At 52.0% G+C, this 15,296-nt stretch overlaps 1 protein-coding gene across 1 annotated transcript in view; it reads left to right on the forward strand.

The window, feature by feature from the left end:
* SMO (smoothened, frizzled class receptor) overlaps window positions 1–14,690 on the forward strand; it is a 21,639-nt gene extending 6,949 nt beyond the window's left edge. The window contains exons 6-16 of the mRNA XM_015825840.1: window positions 1,180–1,303; window positions 2,375–2,467; window positions 2,691–2,794; window positions 3,908–3,976; window positions 5,088–5,211; window positions 6,127–6,219; window positions 6,443–6,551; window positions 7,723–7,908; window positions 10,227–10,375; window positions 12,059–12,193; window positions 14,062–14,690. Of these exons, the coding sequence (XP_015681326.1) occupies window positions 1,180–1,303; window positions 2,375–2,467; window positions 2,691–2,794; window positions 3,908–3,976; window positions 5,088–5,211; window positions 6,127–6,219; window positions 6,443–6,551; window positions 7,723–7,908; window positions 10,227–10,375; window positions 12,059–12,193; window positions 14,062–14,690 (1,815 nt within the window). The remainder of the gene's footprint in view (window positions 1–1,179; window positions 1,304–2,374; window positions 2,468–2,690; window positions 2,795–3,907; window positions 3,977–5,087; window positions 5,212–6,126; window positions 6,220–6,442; window positions 6,552–7,722; window positions 7,909–10,226; window positions 10,376–12,058; window positions 12,194–14,061) is intronic.
* Window positions 14,691–15,296: the final 606 nt, after the last annotated feature.

A 15,296-nucleotide genomic window follows, 5' to 3' on the forward strand; every position in this document is an offset into this window, starting at 1 on the left:
TACTTCCACCTGGTGACCTGGTCCGTCCCCTTCGTTCTCACCGTGGCCATCTTGGCGGTGGCCCAGGTAAGGGTGGGGCCGGCTGAGCTCAGGGGAGCTTTGGGCGAGAAGCAGGGCCTTCTCGGCGATGGCGCCTTGATTCTAGAATTCTTCCCACGGAGGAACCGTGGCGGACCTTCTGTTTCCGTCTGTCTCCCTCGTGTTGTGGACACAGGTTTTATGTCAAGGGTGTTTTTTCAGGAGGCAACTGGACTTTCTTGTTTTTCGTTTGAAGACGTTTCGCTTGTCTTCCCAGAAGCTTCTTCAGCTCTGACCGGCTGGTGGGGAAATAGAAGGATTTATACTCCTTGCAGAGAGCTGGTCATTTGCCTTTTTTTAGAGAGCCGTTGAAGCCACTTGGAGGTTTGTCTGTGTCCTCAGGGTCACCTGAGGGGTGCAAATGGGTGTGGAGCCTTCTTGGCTACAGGATGTTTTCTGCCCTGTGTCCCTTCACACCCATTTGCACCACTCAGCTGACCCTGAGGACACAGACAAACCTCCAAGTGGCCTCAACGACCGTCCAAAAGGATGCAAATGACCAACTGTCTGCAAGGAGTATAAATCCTCCCATTCCCCACCATCCAGTCACGGTTGAAGTAGCGAAATGTCTTCAAAGAAAAAGTAAGGAAGTCCAGTTGCCTCCTGAAAAAAACAACCATCACCTGGAAGACGGAGAATCTCCATACACACACACACACACACACACACACACACACAGGTTTCTGGTTCTTGTTTACGACTGTGTGACTTGGTTCACCGTTGTTATTCATTTTATTTGTGACATATGTACAGTTCGTTTAGCGACTATTCGCAGTTAGCAACGGCCCTGAAAAAAAGGGACAACGGTCATTTTTCACCCTTAACCACCGTTGCAGCGTCCTCGTGGTCCCGTGATCAAAATTCAAACGCTTGGCCGCCGATTCCTATTTACGACGGTCGCCGTGTCCCCCGGGGTCCTGTGGGACGGCCTGCATCGGTCTGTCCTGTTTTTATTCCATGTTAAGCGTTAAGCGTCCCAGAGTCAGGAATGTGAGTTGGGGAGGCCTTATCGATTGGTTAAAATAATTAGAGGGAGTTTTTGGACGAGACGAGAGAGTTTTTGATCGCTGTTCCTCTTTTCTTCCTTTCGAACCCTTCCAGGTGGACGGAGATTCGGTTAGTGGCATCTGCTTTGTGGGCTACAAAAACTACCACTACCGTGCCGGGTTTGTCCTGGCCCCCATCGGCCTGGTGTTAATTATCGGGGGCTACTTCCTGATCAAAGGTGAGCTTCTGTCCCTCTGGAATCCTGCCTTTGCTTTCCTCTTTGTTCTAGACCAGCGGTAGGCAACCTTGCCCCTTTTATGACTGGTGGACTTCAACTCCCAGAATTCCTGGCTAGCTGGGGCAGGGGTAGGCAACCTTGGCTCTTTTATGACTCGTGGACTTCAACTCCCAGAATTCCTTAGCCAGCCATGCTGAGGGGAAAGGGAGAGGTTTCCATTGTAGCCATGCTGGCTCAGGAATTCTGGGAGTTGAAGTCCGCAAGTCATGAGGGGGCCATAGTTCCCCCATGCTGGCTCAGGAATTCTGGGAGTTGAAGTCCGCAAGTCATGAGGGGGACATAGTTCCCCCATGCTGGATGAGGAATTCTGGGAGTTGAAGTCTACCCATCTCTGAGTGGCCAAGGTTGAGAAATACAGGCCTAGTCCAGGGGTAGGCAACCTTGGCTCTTATATGACTTGTGGACTTCAAGTCCCAGAATTCCTTAGCCAGCCACGCTGAGGGGAAAGGGAGAGGTTTCCAAGCTGAACCATGCTGGCTAAGGAATTCTGGGACTTGAAGTCCACGAGTCATAAAAGAGCCAAGGTTGCCTATCCCTGTCCTGAGGCCTCCTGTTCTAAACGGTGACCCTCCTAGACCAGGGGTAGGCAACCTTGGCTCTTTTATGACTGGTGGACTTCAACTCCCAGAATTCCTGAGCCAGCCACGCTGAGGGGAAAGGGAGAGGTTTCCAAGCTGAGCCATGCTGGCTCAGGAATTCTGGGAGTTGAAGTCCACCAGTCATAAAAGAGCCCTCCTTCCATTATGTATTCAAGGTGGACGGTGATTAATATTTACATGTTACTTATATGTCAGGGTGTAGGTCTTTACATATGTTGTATATAGTATGTTTAAATGTGTGTTGTGTATGTGTACATGCATGTGCAACAGGTATTTGTGTGTGTGCATGCGCTCACGGATGCATTCACTCCCTGCCCCCCACAGAAAATGATCCTTTCCCCCCTCCCCTCTCTCCAGCCTGGGGAACTCTGTCCCACAAGGACCCAAACAAGCCCCTTCTTCTCTCCCGCAGGAGTGATGACGCTCTTCTCCATCAAAAGCAACCATCCAGGTCTCCTTAGTGAGAAAGCGGCCAGCAAGATCAACGAGACCATGTTACGCCTCGGTAAGTGGAGTAAGTCCTCACCCGCTCAGCGGCTGTTTATTTAACCATGGTCTGAATTAACAACTGCCTCGGAAAGGGTGCTGCTGCACAGACGCACGGCCCATAAAACACGGTTGTACGATCATTCTCCGCGATGGTGATCAGCCTGTCTCATGAATGCAGCCGCTTCTCGGGACCTTCCCACGACTGGAATCCCTTCTGATGGGTGTCCTTTCGTCCCCAGGGATCTTTGGCTTCTTGGCCTTCGGCTTTGTCTTCATCACCTTCGGCTGCCATTTCTACGACTTCTTCAACCAGGCGGAGTGGGAACGCAGCTTCCGAGAATACGTGCTGTAAGTCGGGAGGTGCTGCCCACGCGGCTCTGGTTTTAAGCAGCCCGGCGTGGATTCGCACGCGTGTCCAGGTTCCCTCGATGACCGATTGCTGAAAAAGGGATCCGGAACTTTCAGACCGAGCTCTTTTCCCCGGGCGGCTGTTCTATGAAGGACCCCCGATGGCCCACCTCCATGCCAGGGTCCAGAAAGCAGCATCAAGCAATGATGGCTTTGCTGAACGAGGATGGGCAGCCCGACTTGGTTCGGGGAGCTGAAATCCCGTTCTTGGGTTTGAGAAACGGTTCCAGCTTTCTTTCAAAGGCGTCGTCTTGCTCGGGCTGAATTCTGGTGACATAAAACAGATTTTTCTTCTCCCCCCCCCCATTCTGGATCACTTGTTTCTTTTTCTTTTTGCAGTTTTATAACGTTTGATTAGATTATAGAATAAAATACAAAAATGCAAAAGCAAAGAATAGGGCACGGTGGGGAGGGAAAGAGGGAAGGAAAGTGAGCAGGAGAGGGAGAAAAGGAAAGAAAGGGCGTTGACATCCATTGCAGTAGAAGGAAGCATTAATATTGAACCTCAACTTTTTACTTTTCCGTAATAGTATAAACTAGCCATTTCTATGACAACAAATCCATCTAATCCAGGGGTCTTCAAACTTGGCCCTTTTGGGACTTGTGGACTTCAACTCCCAGAATTCCTCAGCCAGGCACGCGTGCCTGGCTGAGGAATTCTGGGAGTTGAAGTCCACAAGTCCTAAAAGGGCCATGTTTGAAGACCCCTGTCTTAAATCTAACAAACAAAATGGAGGCTGGCTGAGGAATTCTGGGAGTTGAAGTCCCCAAGTCCTAAAAGGGCCAAGTTTGAAGTCCCCTGTCTTAAATCTAACAAACAAAATGGAGGCTGGCTGAGGAATTCTGGGAGTTGAAGTCCACAAGTCCTAAAAGGGCCATGTTTGAAGACCCCTGTCTTAAATCTAACAAACAAAATGGAGGCTGGCTGAGGAATTCTGGGAGTTGAGGTCCACAAGTCATAAAAGGGCCAAGTTTGAAGACCCCTGTCTTAAATCTAAGAAACAAAATGGAGGCTGGCTGAGGAATTCTGGGAGTTGAAGTCCCCAAGTCNTACTTCCACCTGGTGACCTGGTCCGTCCCCTTCGTTCTCACCGTGGCCATCTTGGCGGTGGCCCAGGTAAGGGTGGGGCCGGCTGAGCTCAGGGGAGCTTTGGGCGAGAAGCAGGGCCTTCTCGGCGATGGCGCCTTGATTCTAGAATTCTTCCCACGGAGGAACCGTGGCGGACCTTCTGTTTCCGTCTGTCTCCCTCATGTTGTGGACACAGGTTTTATGTCAAGGGTGTTTTTTCAGGAGGCAACTGGACTTTCTTGTTTTTCGTTTGAAGACGTTTCGCTTGTCTTCCCAGAAGCTTCTTCAGCTCTGACTGGCTGGTGGGGGAATGGAAGGATTTATACTCCTTGCAGAGAGCTGGTCATTTGCCTTTTTTTAGAGAGCCGTTGAAGCCACTTGGAGGTTTGTCTGTGTCCTCAGGGTCACCTGAGGGTTGCAAATGGGTGTGGAGCCTTCTTGGCTACAGGATGTTTTCTGCCCTGTGTCCCTTCACACCAATTTGCACCACTCAGGTGACCCTGAGGACACAGACAAACCTCCAAGTGGCCTCAACGACCGTCTAAAAGGATGCAAATGACCAGCTCTCTGCAAGGAGTATAAATCCTCCCATTCCCCACCATCCAGTCACGGTTGAAGTAGCGAAATGTCTTCAAAGAAAAAGTAAGGATGTCCAGTTGCCTCCTGAAAAAAACAACCATCACCTGGAAGACGGAGAATCTCCATACACACACACACACACACAAACACAGAGGTTTCTGGTTCTTGTTAGTTTACGACTGTGTGACTTGGTTCACCGTTGTTATTCATTTTATTTGGGACATATGTACAGTTCGTTTAGCGACTATTCGCAGTTAGCAACGGCCCTGAAAAAAAGGGACAACGGTCATTTTTCACCCTTAACCACCGTTGCAGCGTCCTCGTGGTCCCGTGATCAAAATTCAAACGCTTGGCCGCCGATTCCTATTTACGACGGTCGCCGTGTCCCCCGGGGTCCTGTGGGACGGCCTGCATCGGTCTGTCCTGTTTTTATTCCATTTTAAGCGTTAAGCGTCCCAGAGTCAGGAATGTGAGTTGGGGAGGCCTTATCGATTGATTAAAATAATTAGAGGGAGTTTTTGGACGAGACGAGAGAGTTTTTGATCGCTGTTCCTCTTTTCTTCCTTTCGAACCCTTCCAGGTGGACGGAGATTCGGTTAGTGGCATCTGCTTTGTGGGCTACAAAAACTACCACTACCGTGCGGGTTTTGTCCTGGCCCCCATCGGCCTGGTGTTAATTATCGGGGGCTACTTCCTGATCAAAGGTGAGCTTCTGTCCCTCTGGAATCCTGCCTTTGCTTTCCTCTTTGTTCTAGACCAGCGGTAGGCAACCTTGGCCCTTTTATGACTGGTGGACTTCAACTCCCAGAATTCCTGGCTAGCTGGAGCAGGGGTAGGCAACCTTGGCTCTTTTATGACTCGTGGACTTCAACTCCCAGAATTCCTGAGCCAGCCGTGCTGAGGGGAAAGGGAGAGGTTTCCAAGCTGAGCCATGCTGGCTCAGGAATTCTGGGAGTTGAAGTCCACCAGTCATGAGGGGGCCCTAGTTCCCCCATGCTGGCTCAGGAATTCTGGGAGTTGAAGTCCACGAGTCATGAGGGGGCCATAGTTCCCCCATGCTGGCTCAGGAATTCTGGGAGTTGAAGTCTACCCATCTCTGAGTGGCCAAGGTTGAGAAATACAGGCCTAGTCCAGGGGTAGGCAACCTTGGCTCTTATATGACTCGTGGACTTCAAGTCCCAGAATTCCTGAGCCAGCCACGCTGAGGGGAAAGGGAGAGGTTTCCAAGCTGAACCATGCTGGCTCAGGAATTCTGGGAGTTGAAGTCCACCAGTCATAAAAGAGCCAAGGTTGCCTACCCCTGTTCTATACAGTATTAACCTCGTGAACTTTAAAGCTCCCTCCTTCCGTTATGTATTCAAGGTGGACGGTGATTAATATTTACATGTTACTTATATGTCAGGGTGTAGGTCTTTACATATGTTGTATATAGTATGTTTAAATGTGTGTTATGGATGTGTACATGCATGTGACACATATATGTGTGTGTGTGCACGCGTTCACAGATGCATTCACTCCCTGCCCCCCACAGAAAATGATTCTTTCCCCCCTTCCCTCTCTCCAGCCTGGGGAACTCTGTCCCACAAGGACCCAAACAAGCCCCTTCTTCTCTCCCACAGGAGTGATGACGCTCTTCTCCATCAAAAGCAACCATCCAGGTCTCCTTAGTGAGAAAGCGGCCAGCAAGATCAACGAGACCATGTTACGCCTCGGTAAGTAGAGGGAGTCCTCACCCACTCAACGGCCGTTTACTGAACGATGGTCTGAATTAACAACCGCCTCGGAAAGGGTGCTGCTGCACAGACGCACGCCCCATAAAACACAGTTGTACGATCATTCTCCGCGATGGTGATCAGCCTGTCTCATGAATGCAACCGCTTCTCGGGACCTTCCCACGACCGGAAGCCCTTCTGATGGGTGTCCTTTCATCCCCAGGGATCTTCGGCTTCTTGGCCTTCGGCTTTGTCTTCATCACCTTCGGCTGCCATTTCTACGACTTCTTCAACCAGGCGGAGTGGGAACGCAGCTTCCGAGAATACGTGCTGTAAGTCGGGAGGTGCTGCCCGCGCGGCTCTGGTTTTAAGCAGCCTGGCGTGGATTCGCACGCGTGTCCAGGTTCCCTCAATGACCGATTGCTGAAAAAGGGATCCGGAACATTCAGACCGAGCTCTTTTCCCCGGGCGGCTGTTCTATGAAGGACCCCCGAGAGCCCGATGGCCCACCTCCATGTCAGGGTCCAGAAAGCAGCATCAAGCAATGATGGCTTTGCTGAACGAGGATGGGCAGCCCGACTTGGTTCGGGGAGCTGAAATCCCGTTCTTGGGTTTGAGAAACGGTTCCAGCTTTCTTTCAAAGGCGTCGTCTTGCTCGGGCTGAATTCTGGTGACATAAAACAGATTTTTCTTCTCCCCCCCCCCATTCTGGATCACTTGTTTCTTTTTCTTTTTGCAGGTTTATAACGTTTGATTAGATTATAGAATAAAATACAAAAATGCAAAAGCAAAGAATAGGGCACGGTGGGGAGGGAAAGAGGGAAGGAAAGTGAGCAGGAGAGGGAGAAAAGGAAAGAGAGGGCGTTGACATCCATTGCAGTAGAAGGAAGCATTAACATTGAACCTCAATTTTTTACTTTTCCGTAATAGTATAAACTAGCCATTTCTATGACAACAAATCCATCTAATCCAGGGGTCTTCAAACTTGGCCCTTTTAGGACTTGTGGACTTCAACTCCCAGAATTCCTCAGCCAGGCACGCGAGGCTGGCTGAGGAATTCTGGGAGTTGAAGTCCACAAGTCCTAAAAGGGTCAAGTTTGAAGACCCCTATCTTAAATCTATCAAACAAAATGGAGGCTGGCTGAGGAATTCTGGGAGTTGAAGTCCACAAGTCATCAAAGGGCCAAGTTGGAAGACCCCTGTCTTAAATCTAACAAACAAAATGGAGGCTGGCTGAGGAATTCTGGGAGTTGAAGTCCCCAAGTCATAAAAGGGCCAAGTTTGAAGACCCCTGCCTTAAATCTAACAAACAAAATGGAGGCTGGCTGAGGAATTCTGGGAGTTGAAGTCCCCAAGTCATAAAAGAGCCAAGGTTGCCTATACCCCTGCCCTAAACCAATAGTGGTGAGTTGAGGTCCGGCTTGTACTTCTGTTTATTAGGTGGGGTTCCTCAACCCGTCCCCCCTCTGCCGTTTCTCACCCCCCCCCTCTTACCTGCCGCAGGTGCGAGGCCAACGTGACCATCGCCACGCAGACCAAGAAGCCGATCCCGGATTGTGGGATCAAGAACCGTCCCAGCCTTCTGGTGGAGAAGATCAACCTCTTCGCCATGTTTGGGACGGGCATCTCCATGAGCACCTGGGTCTGGACCAAGGCCACCCTGCTCATCTGGAAGCGCACCTGGGGCAGGTAGGAAGGAGGGAGGGGGTGCAGGGGTGCCACATGCTGGGAGGGGCTGGAATTGAGGGGTCCTCCTAGTCCACGACGCAGAAGGTGCTCTTGTCAAGCGCCAACAACGTACAGGTGGTCCTTGAGTTACAGCCGTCCGTTTAGCGGCCATTTGGAGTTAGCCCTCGTTCTTGCTCTTTTTTTTGTCCCTTTTCTCCCTCTTCCGTTTCTTTCTTTTCTCCTCTGCCATTACCGACGCTTCTCCTTGTTCTTGCGTCGGTTTTCCTTGCTGTTTCTCCCTTCCTCTACTTCCTTCTAGTTTATTCTTCCCTCCTTTCTTCTCCTTCTCCTTGTTCTCCTCCTCCTTCTCCTCCTCCTCGCTTCTTCTTTGCTTCCCCTTCAGTCCTTCCTCCACTTCTCCTCCTCTTCCTTTCTTCTCTCCTTCTCCGTTTTCCAATTCCTCCTCTTCCTTCTTCTCCTTCTTCTTGTTCTCCTCCTCCTCCTCCTCCTCGCTTCTTCTTTCCTTCCCCTTCAGTCCTTCCTCCACTTCTCTTCCTTTTCCTTTCTTCTTTCCTTCTCCTTTTTCCAGTTCCTCCTCTTCCTTCTTCTCCTTCTTCTTGTTCTCCTCCTTCTCCTCCTCCTCCTCTTTGCTTCTTCTTTCCTTCCCCTTCAGTCCTTCCTCCACTTCTCCTCCTCCTCCTCCTTTTTGCTTCTTTATTTCCCCTTCAGTCCTTCCTCCTCCTCTTCCTCCTTTTCCTTGCGTCTTCTTTCCTTCCCTTTCAGTCCTTCCTCCACTTCTCCTCCTCCTCCTTTTCCTTTCTTCTTTCCTTCTCCTTCAGTTCTTCCTCCACTTCTCCTCCTCCTCTCCTTCACCTTCTCTTCTTTTTCTACTTCCTACTGTTTCTTCTCCTCCTCCTCCTCTTCCTCCTTCTCCTCTATCTCCTTTTTTCGACCATTCGTACCTCAGTTCTTAAGTGAATCACTGCAGTTGATTAGTTAGCAACACACTTGTTAAGTGACTCCGGCCTGCCCCACGGACTTCGCTTGTCGGAAGGCCGCCAAAGTGGGGGAGTCCCGTGACCCCAAGACTCTGCAAACCGTCACAAAGACGAGGCGGTTGCCAAGCGTCCGAATTCGGGTCAGGTGAGCACGGGGAGGCCGCGAGGGCCGCAAGCGTGAGAAACGGTCCTGAGTCGGTCCCCAAATGAACCGTTGTAAGGCGGGGCCGGCTTGCACAGGATGCTTTTGCGTCCTGCGGGGCTCTTGTCGCCGCCCCCCACCCCACTTTGGAAGTTGCGGTGTGTTCCAGGGTCGTCGCAAAACTCTTGTCGTTTGCTCTTCCGTGGGGAAATGGGACACTTTCACGGCCATATTTTCCCTTTTGGATCAGGAGGCACAGGGTGAAATGGCCTGAAATGGCACAGGGTCTCCTGCTGGAGCAGGGGGCTGGACTAGATCAGGGCTTTTCAACCAGTGGTACGGGTACCACCTGTGGTACATTGGCACCTGGCAGGTGGTACGCGACCCTCCTAGAAAAGGGGTAGCAGGGGAGGGGAATGAGCTGAACCGGTGGCAGCACCGCACAACCCCGAGCAAGAGACGGCTGGAGCTGCAGGGCTGTCAGGGCTCAGCGGAAGCCCCAGGATCAGCGCCAGGATCCAGCTGGAGCTCGTCGTTGATCCTGGCGCTTCTGCTGAGCCCAGAAGAAGCGCCGAAGTGACCAAAACTTGCTGCAACCACCCAGCAGACGGGGGGGGGGGAATAAAAACCAAAAAAACCCCACCCCACCTCCTCTGCCAATCCTCAACAGAAATGCTCACAACCATGAAAACCTCGGACAGGAGGAAGAGCGCGGCCGGGCGGGCAGGCAGGCGTCTTGCTCAGCTGTGGCTTGGGAGGCACTTTTTTCAGTGCCATTGTAACTTCAAACAGTCACTAAGTGAACTGTTGTAAGTCGAGGACTACCTGTACTTTATCACTTTTCCCCTTTTTTTGGGGGGGGGGTCATCAAGTTTTTTGACACCTTGCTAGGCGACTGGTGGTACTCGGATGTTGCCATATCCTAAAAGTGGTACAATGGGTGAAAAGGTTGAAAAGCCCTGGACTAGATGACCTCCCAAGGTCCCTTCCAGCTCTAGTCTGATTGAAATCACACACCCCCGGGGCCAGGTTGCAAATGGTTGCAAGCGGCAAAGAGGGCGAGAGGCTTAAAATAACAAGCGTTACAAGATGGGGACAGCCCTCTTCCCACACAATGCAGCCGCGGGCAGGGTCCCACGCCCCTCTGCCCGAGGGCTCCGGGTCAGGCAGGAGGCCGCTGACGCCCTCTTCTCCCCCAGGCTGACCGGCCAGAGCAGCAACGAGCCGAAACGGCTGAAGAAGAGCAGGATGATCGCCAAGGCCTTCTCCCGGCGGAAGGAGCTGCGGCAGAACCCCCAGCAGGAGCTCTCCTTCAGCCTGCGCACCGTCTCGCATGAGGGGCCGGTCGGTACGTGCTGGGAGGAGGAGGGGAGGGGAGGGGGCTTGTCCTGGGGGAGGGAGGGAGGGGGAGAGGGGCTGGGGCTCTGGGAGGTTGGGGTGGTTTCCTGGCAGGCGTTTCGTGACCCAACTAGGGAACGTCATCAGGGCTGGAAGGGAGGGGGGGTTGCGAGGAGGAGGAGGAGGATTGTGGGGTCCGGGATGCTCTCTGAGCTGGGTGGTTTTGTGGCAGACGTTTCATGACCCCAGCTAGGGAACATCAAAAGCGGTAGAAGGCGTGGGGATTGTAGAGAGGAGCAGGAGGAGAAGGGGAGGAGGAGAAGAACTGGGGGGTCCTTGGTGCTCTCTGAGCTTGGTAGTTTTCTTGCAGACATTTCATGACCCAACTAGGTAACAGCATCAGGGCTAGAAGGGAGTGGAAGGAAGGAAGGAAGGAAGGAAGGAAGGAAGGAAGGAAGGAAGGAAGGAAGGAAGGAAGGAAGGAAGGAAGGAGAAGAACTGTGGGGTCCTTGGTGCTGGGTGGCTTTCTTGCAGACATTTCAAGACCCAACTAGGGAACATCATCAGTGCTAGAAGGGAGTGGAAAGGAGAAGGGGAAGGAAGGAAGGAAGGAAGGAAGGAAGGAAGGAAGGAAGGAAGGAAGGAAGGAGAAGAACTGTGGGGTCCTTGGTGCTGGGTGGCTTTCTTGCAGACATTTCAAGACCCAACTAGGGAACATCATCAGTGCTAGAAGGGAGTGGAAAGGAGAAGGGGAAGGAAGGAAGGAAGGAAGGAAGGAAGGAAGGAAGGAGAAGAAGGACAAGGACTGTGGGGTCCCTGGTGCTCTCTGAGCTCGGTTGTTTTCTGGCAGACGTTTCATGACCCAACTAGATAACATCATCAGGACTAGAAGGGAGTGGGGTATGCAGAGAGAGGAGGAGGAGGAAGAGGAGGAAGGACTGTAGGGGTCCCTAGTGCTCTCTGAGCTTGGTTGTTTTCTTGCAGACGTTTCATGACCCAAGTGAGTAACATCAGTGCAAGAAAGGAGGGGGATTTAAGAGGGAGGGAAGGAAGGAAGGAAGGAAGGAAGGAAGGAAGGAAGGAAGGAAGGGAGAGAGAGAGAATGTGGGGTCCTTGATGCTCTCTGAGCTTGGTGCTTTTCTTGCAGACGTTTCATGACCCAACTAGGTAACATCACCAGTGTTAGAAGGGAGTGAAGAGGAAGGAAAGGAAGGGAGGAAGGAAAGGAAGGGAGGAAGGAAGGAAGGGAAAAACTGTGGGTTCCTTGGTGCTCTTTGAGTTTGGTGGTCTCCTTACAGACGTTTCATGACCCAGCTAGGTAACATCATCAGTGCTGGGAGGGGAGGAGGAGGAGGAGCAAGAATTGGGTGGTCTCTGAGCTTGGCTGTTTTCTTGCAGACGTTTCATGACCCAGCTAGGTACCATCATCAGTGCTAGAAGGGAGGGGGGTTTGGTGGGGGAGGAAGAGGAGGAAGACGACAACAACTCTGGGGCTCTTGATTCTCTCTTGAGCTGGGTGGGTTTTCTTGCAGACATTTCATGACCCAACTAGGGAACGTCACCAGTGCTGAAGGGAGGGGGGGTTATAATAAACAGAAAGCAAAGCGCACTTCCTTTTAGTAGATTAACCGCGATGAAAATTTACAGCTCACTGTTGATAACTGGTGGAAAATATATTTGTTCCTCCGTCCAGCTGGTTTGGCGTTTGATCTCAGCGAGCCGTCGGGAGACATGTCCTCGGCTTGGGCGCAACATGTGACCAAGATGGTGGCCAGGAGAGGCGCCATTCTCTCTCAGGACGTCTCGGTCACACCGGTCGCCACGCCAGGTAATGGTTCTCGTCCAGGTTGGATGGGCAGGAAGTCAGGCTGGGCTGTGAAAGAGCCTGAAGGCCATTGGAAAATGACCTTCTTGGACATCTCATGGTGTTCCATCCATGGGGGGGGGGGGGTGTCAATTCTATCTTGACTCACTGCTGCCAGCTGTTGGCCAGACGCAGGAAATGCAAGATAGTCCACCTGTCATACACGCTCCTGGCCTGGAAAGTTGGGTGATGGGGAGAGGGACATGTCCCTTTGCTTTCTTCAGGGGAGAGGGCAAAAATGTGCCATCCAGATGTGTGTGTGAGAGAGAGAGAGGGAGGGAGGGAGGGAGGGAGGAGAGAGACAGGAGAGAGAGAAGAGAGGAGAGAGAGAAGAGAGACAGGAGAGAGAGAAAGAGGAGAGAGAGGAGAGAAGAGGAGAGAGAGGAGAGAAAAGAGAGACAGAAAGAGGAGACAGAGAAAGAGGAGAGAGAGGAGAGAGAAGAGAGAAAGAAGAGAGAGGAGACAGGAGAGAGAAAGAGGAGGAGAGAGACAGGAGAGAAGAGAGATAGAGAAAGAGGAGACGAGAGAAAGAAGAGAGAAGAAAGACAGGAGAGAGAGAAAGGAGAGAGAAGAAAGAAAGGAGAGAGAGAAAGAGGAGAGAGAAGAGAGAAAGAGAGAAGAGAGGAGAGAGACAGAAAGAGGAGAGAAAAGAGAGACAGAGAGAAAGAGAAGAGGAGAGAGAAAGAGGAGAGAGAGACAGGAGAGAGGAGAGAGATAGAGAAAGAGAGGAGACAGGAGAGAAAGAGGAGAGAAGAGAGGAGAGAGAGAAGAAAGACAGGAGAGAGAGAGGAAGGAGAGAGAGAAGAAAGAGAAAGGAGAGAGAGACAGGAGAGAAAGAGAGACAAAGAGAAGAGAGAGAGGAGAGAGAGAGGAGAGAGGAGAGAGAAAGAGAGAAGAGAGACAGGAGGGAGAGAAGAAAGACAGGAGAGAGAGACAGGAGAGAAAGAGAGAGACAAAGAGAAGAGAGACAGGAGAGAGAGAGGAGAGAGAAAGAGAGAAGAGAGACAGAGAGAGAAAGAGGAGAGAGAGAGAAGAGAGAGAGGAGAAAGAGAGAAGAGAGGAGAGAGAGAGAGAAGAGAGAGAAAGGAGAGAGACAGAGAGAGCGCTTTTATCTCTGCAAATAGGCAACGCCTGGACAAAAACTAAATTTGATTTACTTTATACCAGGGTGGAATGAAAATTAAATGTTCAGAGATAATCCTCGATTTAACGACCACAATTCAGATGCTTGGCAACCCTTTTGTGACTTTCTGATGGGGAAGCCAGCTTCACTTTACAACCGTGGTATTAACTTAACAACCGCGGCGATTTGCTTCACAGCTACGGCGAGAAAGGTCGTAAAACGGGGCAAAAACTCCCTCGGCAACTCCCGGCTCCCCCCCCCCCCCCCCCCCCCCCCCCCCCCCCCCCCCCCGGCTTGGTCTCACTTAGCCGCAGAAATGTGGGGCTCAGTTAACAACGGGAAAGTGTAGGGTGTTGGACTAGATGACCTCCAAGATCCCTTACAACAACATCGTTGTTATTATTATCGTTATTATCATCATCATCATCATCATCATCATCATCATCATTATTATTATTATTATTATTATGATGTGGGTTTCATTATTATTATTATTATTATTATTATGTGGGTTTCAGTTGTGGCCATGTAGGCAGGGACTCAGTGTAGTACAAAGTGCACCCCAGTGTAAATGCAAAATGTCAATCTGTCCCCTTCTGATCCGTCCCAAAATGAAACCTAGCGGTGTGCTGACAGCTGCCAATCATCCTCTGGGAATCTGGAGGTGCTTTCCCTGTGGAATAACGGCCCTCTCCCCCTCCCTTTTCAGTGCCCCCCGAGGAGAGGGCCAGTCACTGGCTGATGGAAGGCGAGTTTTCCTCCAGGCGGGCCAAGAAATCGACCCGGAAGAAGAAGAAGCACAGGAAGAAGAAGGGGGTCAACCCCTCCGGGCCGGCAGCTGAGACCTGCACCCCGAATTACTTCGCCCCGGGGGTCCCCAGCTCTGTCCCACACCTGCCCCGGCTCCCCAAGGCCAAGTGTTTCGTCGCCAGCCCAGAGCAAGCCCAGGCTTTGGACGACGTCCTTTTGCCTCGAGCGGCCCCCGACTGGAGACCCCGACACCCCCAGCAGCCGGACCACCCTCTGGGCCGACGGCCCCCCGGCAGCTGCAGGCGCGACAACCCACCAGATCTCATCAACCACCCCTTTTGTCCCGATCTCGGGGGTCCCGAGGAAACCGGACCGGAACGTGGAACGTGGCTGGTCCCCGGACGGCAGCCCTCGCATTTTCGGGGGGCTGCCTTCCCCACTGCCCCCAGGAGCTCAGCTGCTTTGTTCCTGGGCAGTGATGCCTATGGGGTGCAGCCGCCTCTGGGCAGGTGGGGTGGGTTGCCCCCCATCCATTCCCGGACAAACCTGATGGACGCCGAGTTGGTGGACCTGGACTCCGACTTTTAGGGGGGGGGCTTTCAATGGCTCGGCTTGGGGGGAGGGGCTGTCAATCCGCCGTGGTTGGTAGAAAGAAGGGGAAGGGTCTGTGCCTTCAGGACCACCCCTGGGGGGCTGCTCCATCCCCTTCAAGGATATTATGGGCATAGGGTTTCCTTGGACCGCCTTCTGAAGACCAGCCGTGCTTTAACCACCACCACCCTTCGACTTGTAGACCTCTGCAAGAAGACCACGGGTGGGATTGTCTCCTCGCTTTGGGATGAGGAGAACCTCAAGAAGGTTGGTGGCGTCCAGAATGAGGAAGACTCTGCAGTGCCAAATGTGGAAGGTGCCCCCTTGCGCTGATGAGGCTACCTAGTTGGGTCATGAAATGTCTGCAAGAAAACAGGCAAGCTCAGAGTATCAAGGACCCTCATTTCCTTCCTTCCTTCCTTCCTTCCTTCCTTCCTTCCTTCCTTCCTTCCTTCCTTCCTTCCTTCCTTCCCTCCCTCTATTCCTCCTCCTTTCTCTTCCTTTTCCTTTCCACAAACTCCATTCCCTTCTAACACTGATGACGTTCCCTAGTTGGGTCAGGAAACGTCTGCAAGAAAAGCACCACGCTCAGAGAGCACCAAG

Source organism: Protobothrops mucrosquamatus, unplaced genomic scaffold, assembly GCF_001527695.2.
Source record: "Protobothrops mucrosquamatus isolate PMUCROS unplaced genomic scaffold, P.Mucros_1.0 scaffold2833, whole genome shotgun sequence".
NCBI lineage: Eukaryota > Metazoa > Chordata > Lepidosauria > Squamata > Viperidae > Protobothrops > Protobothrops mucrosquamatus.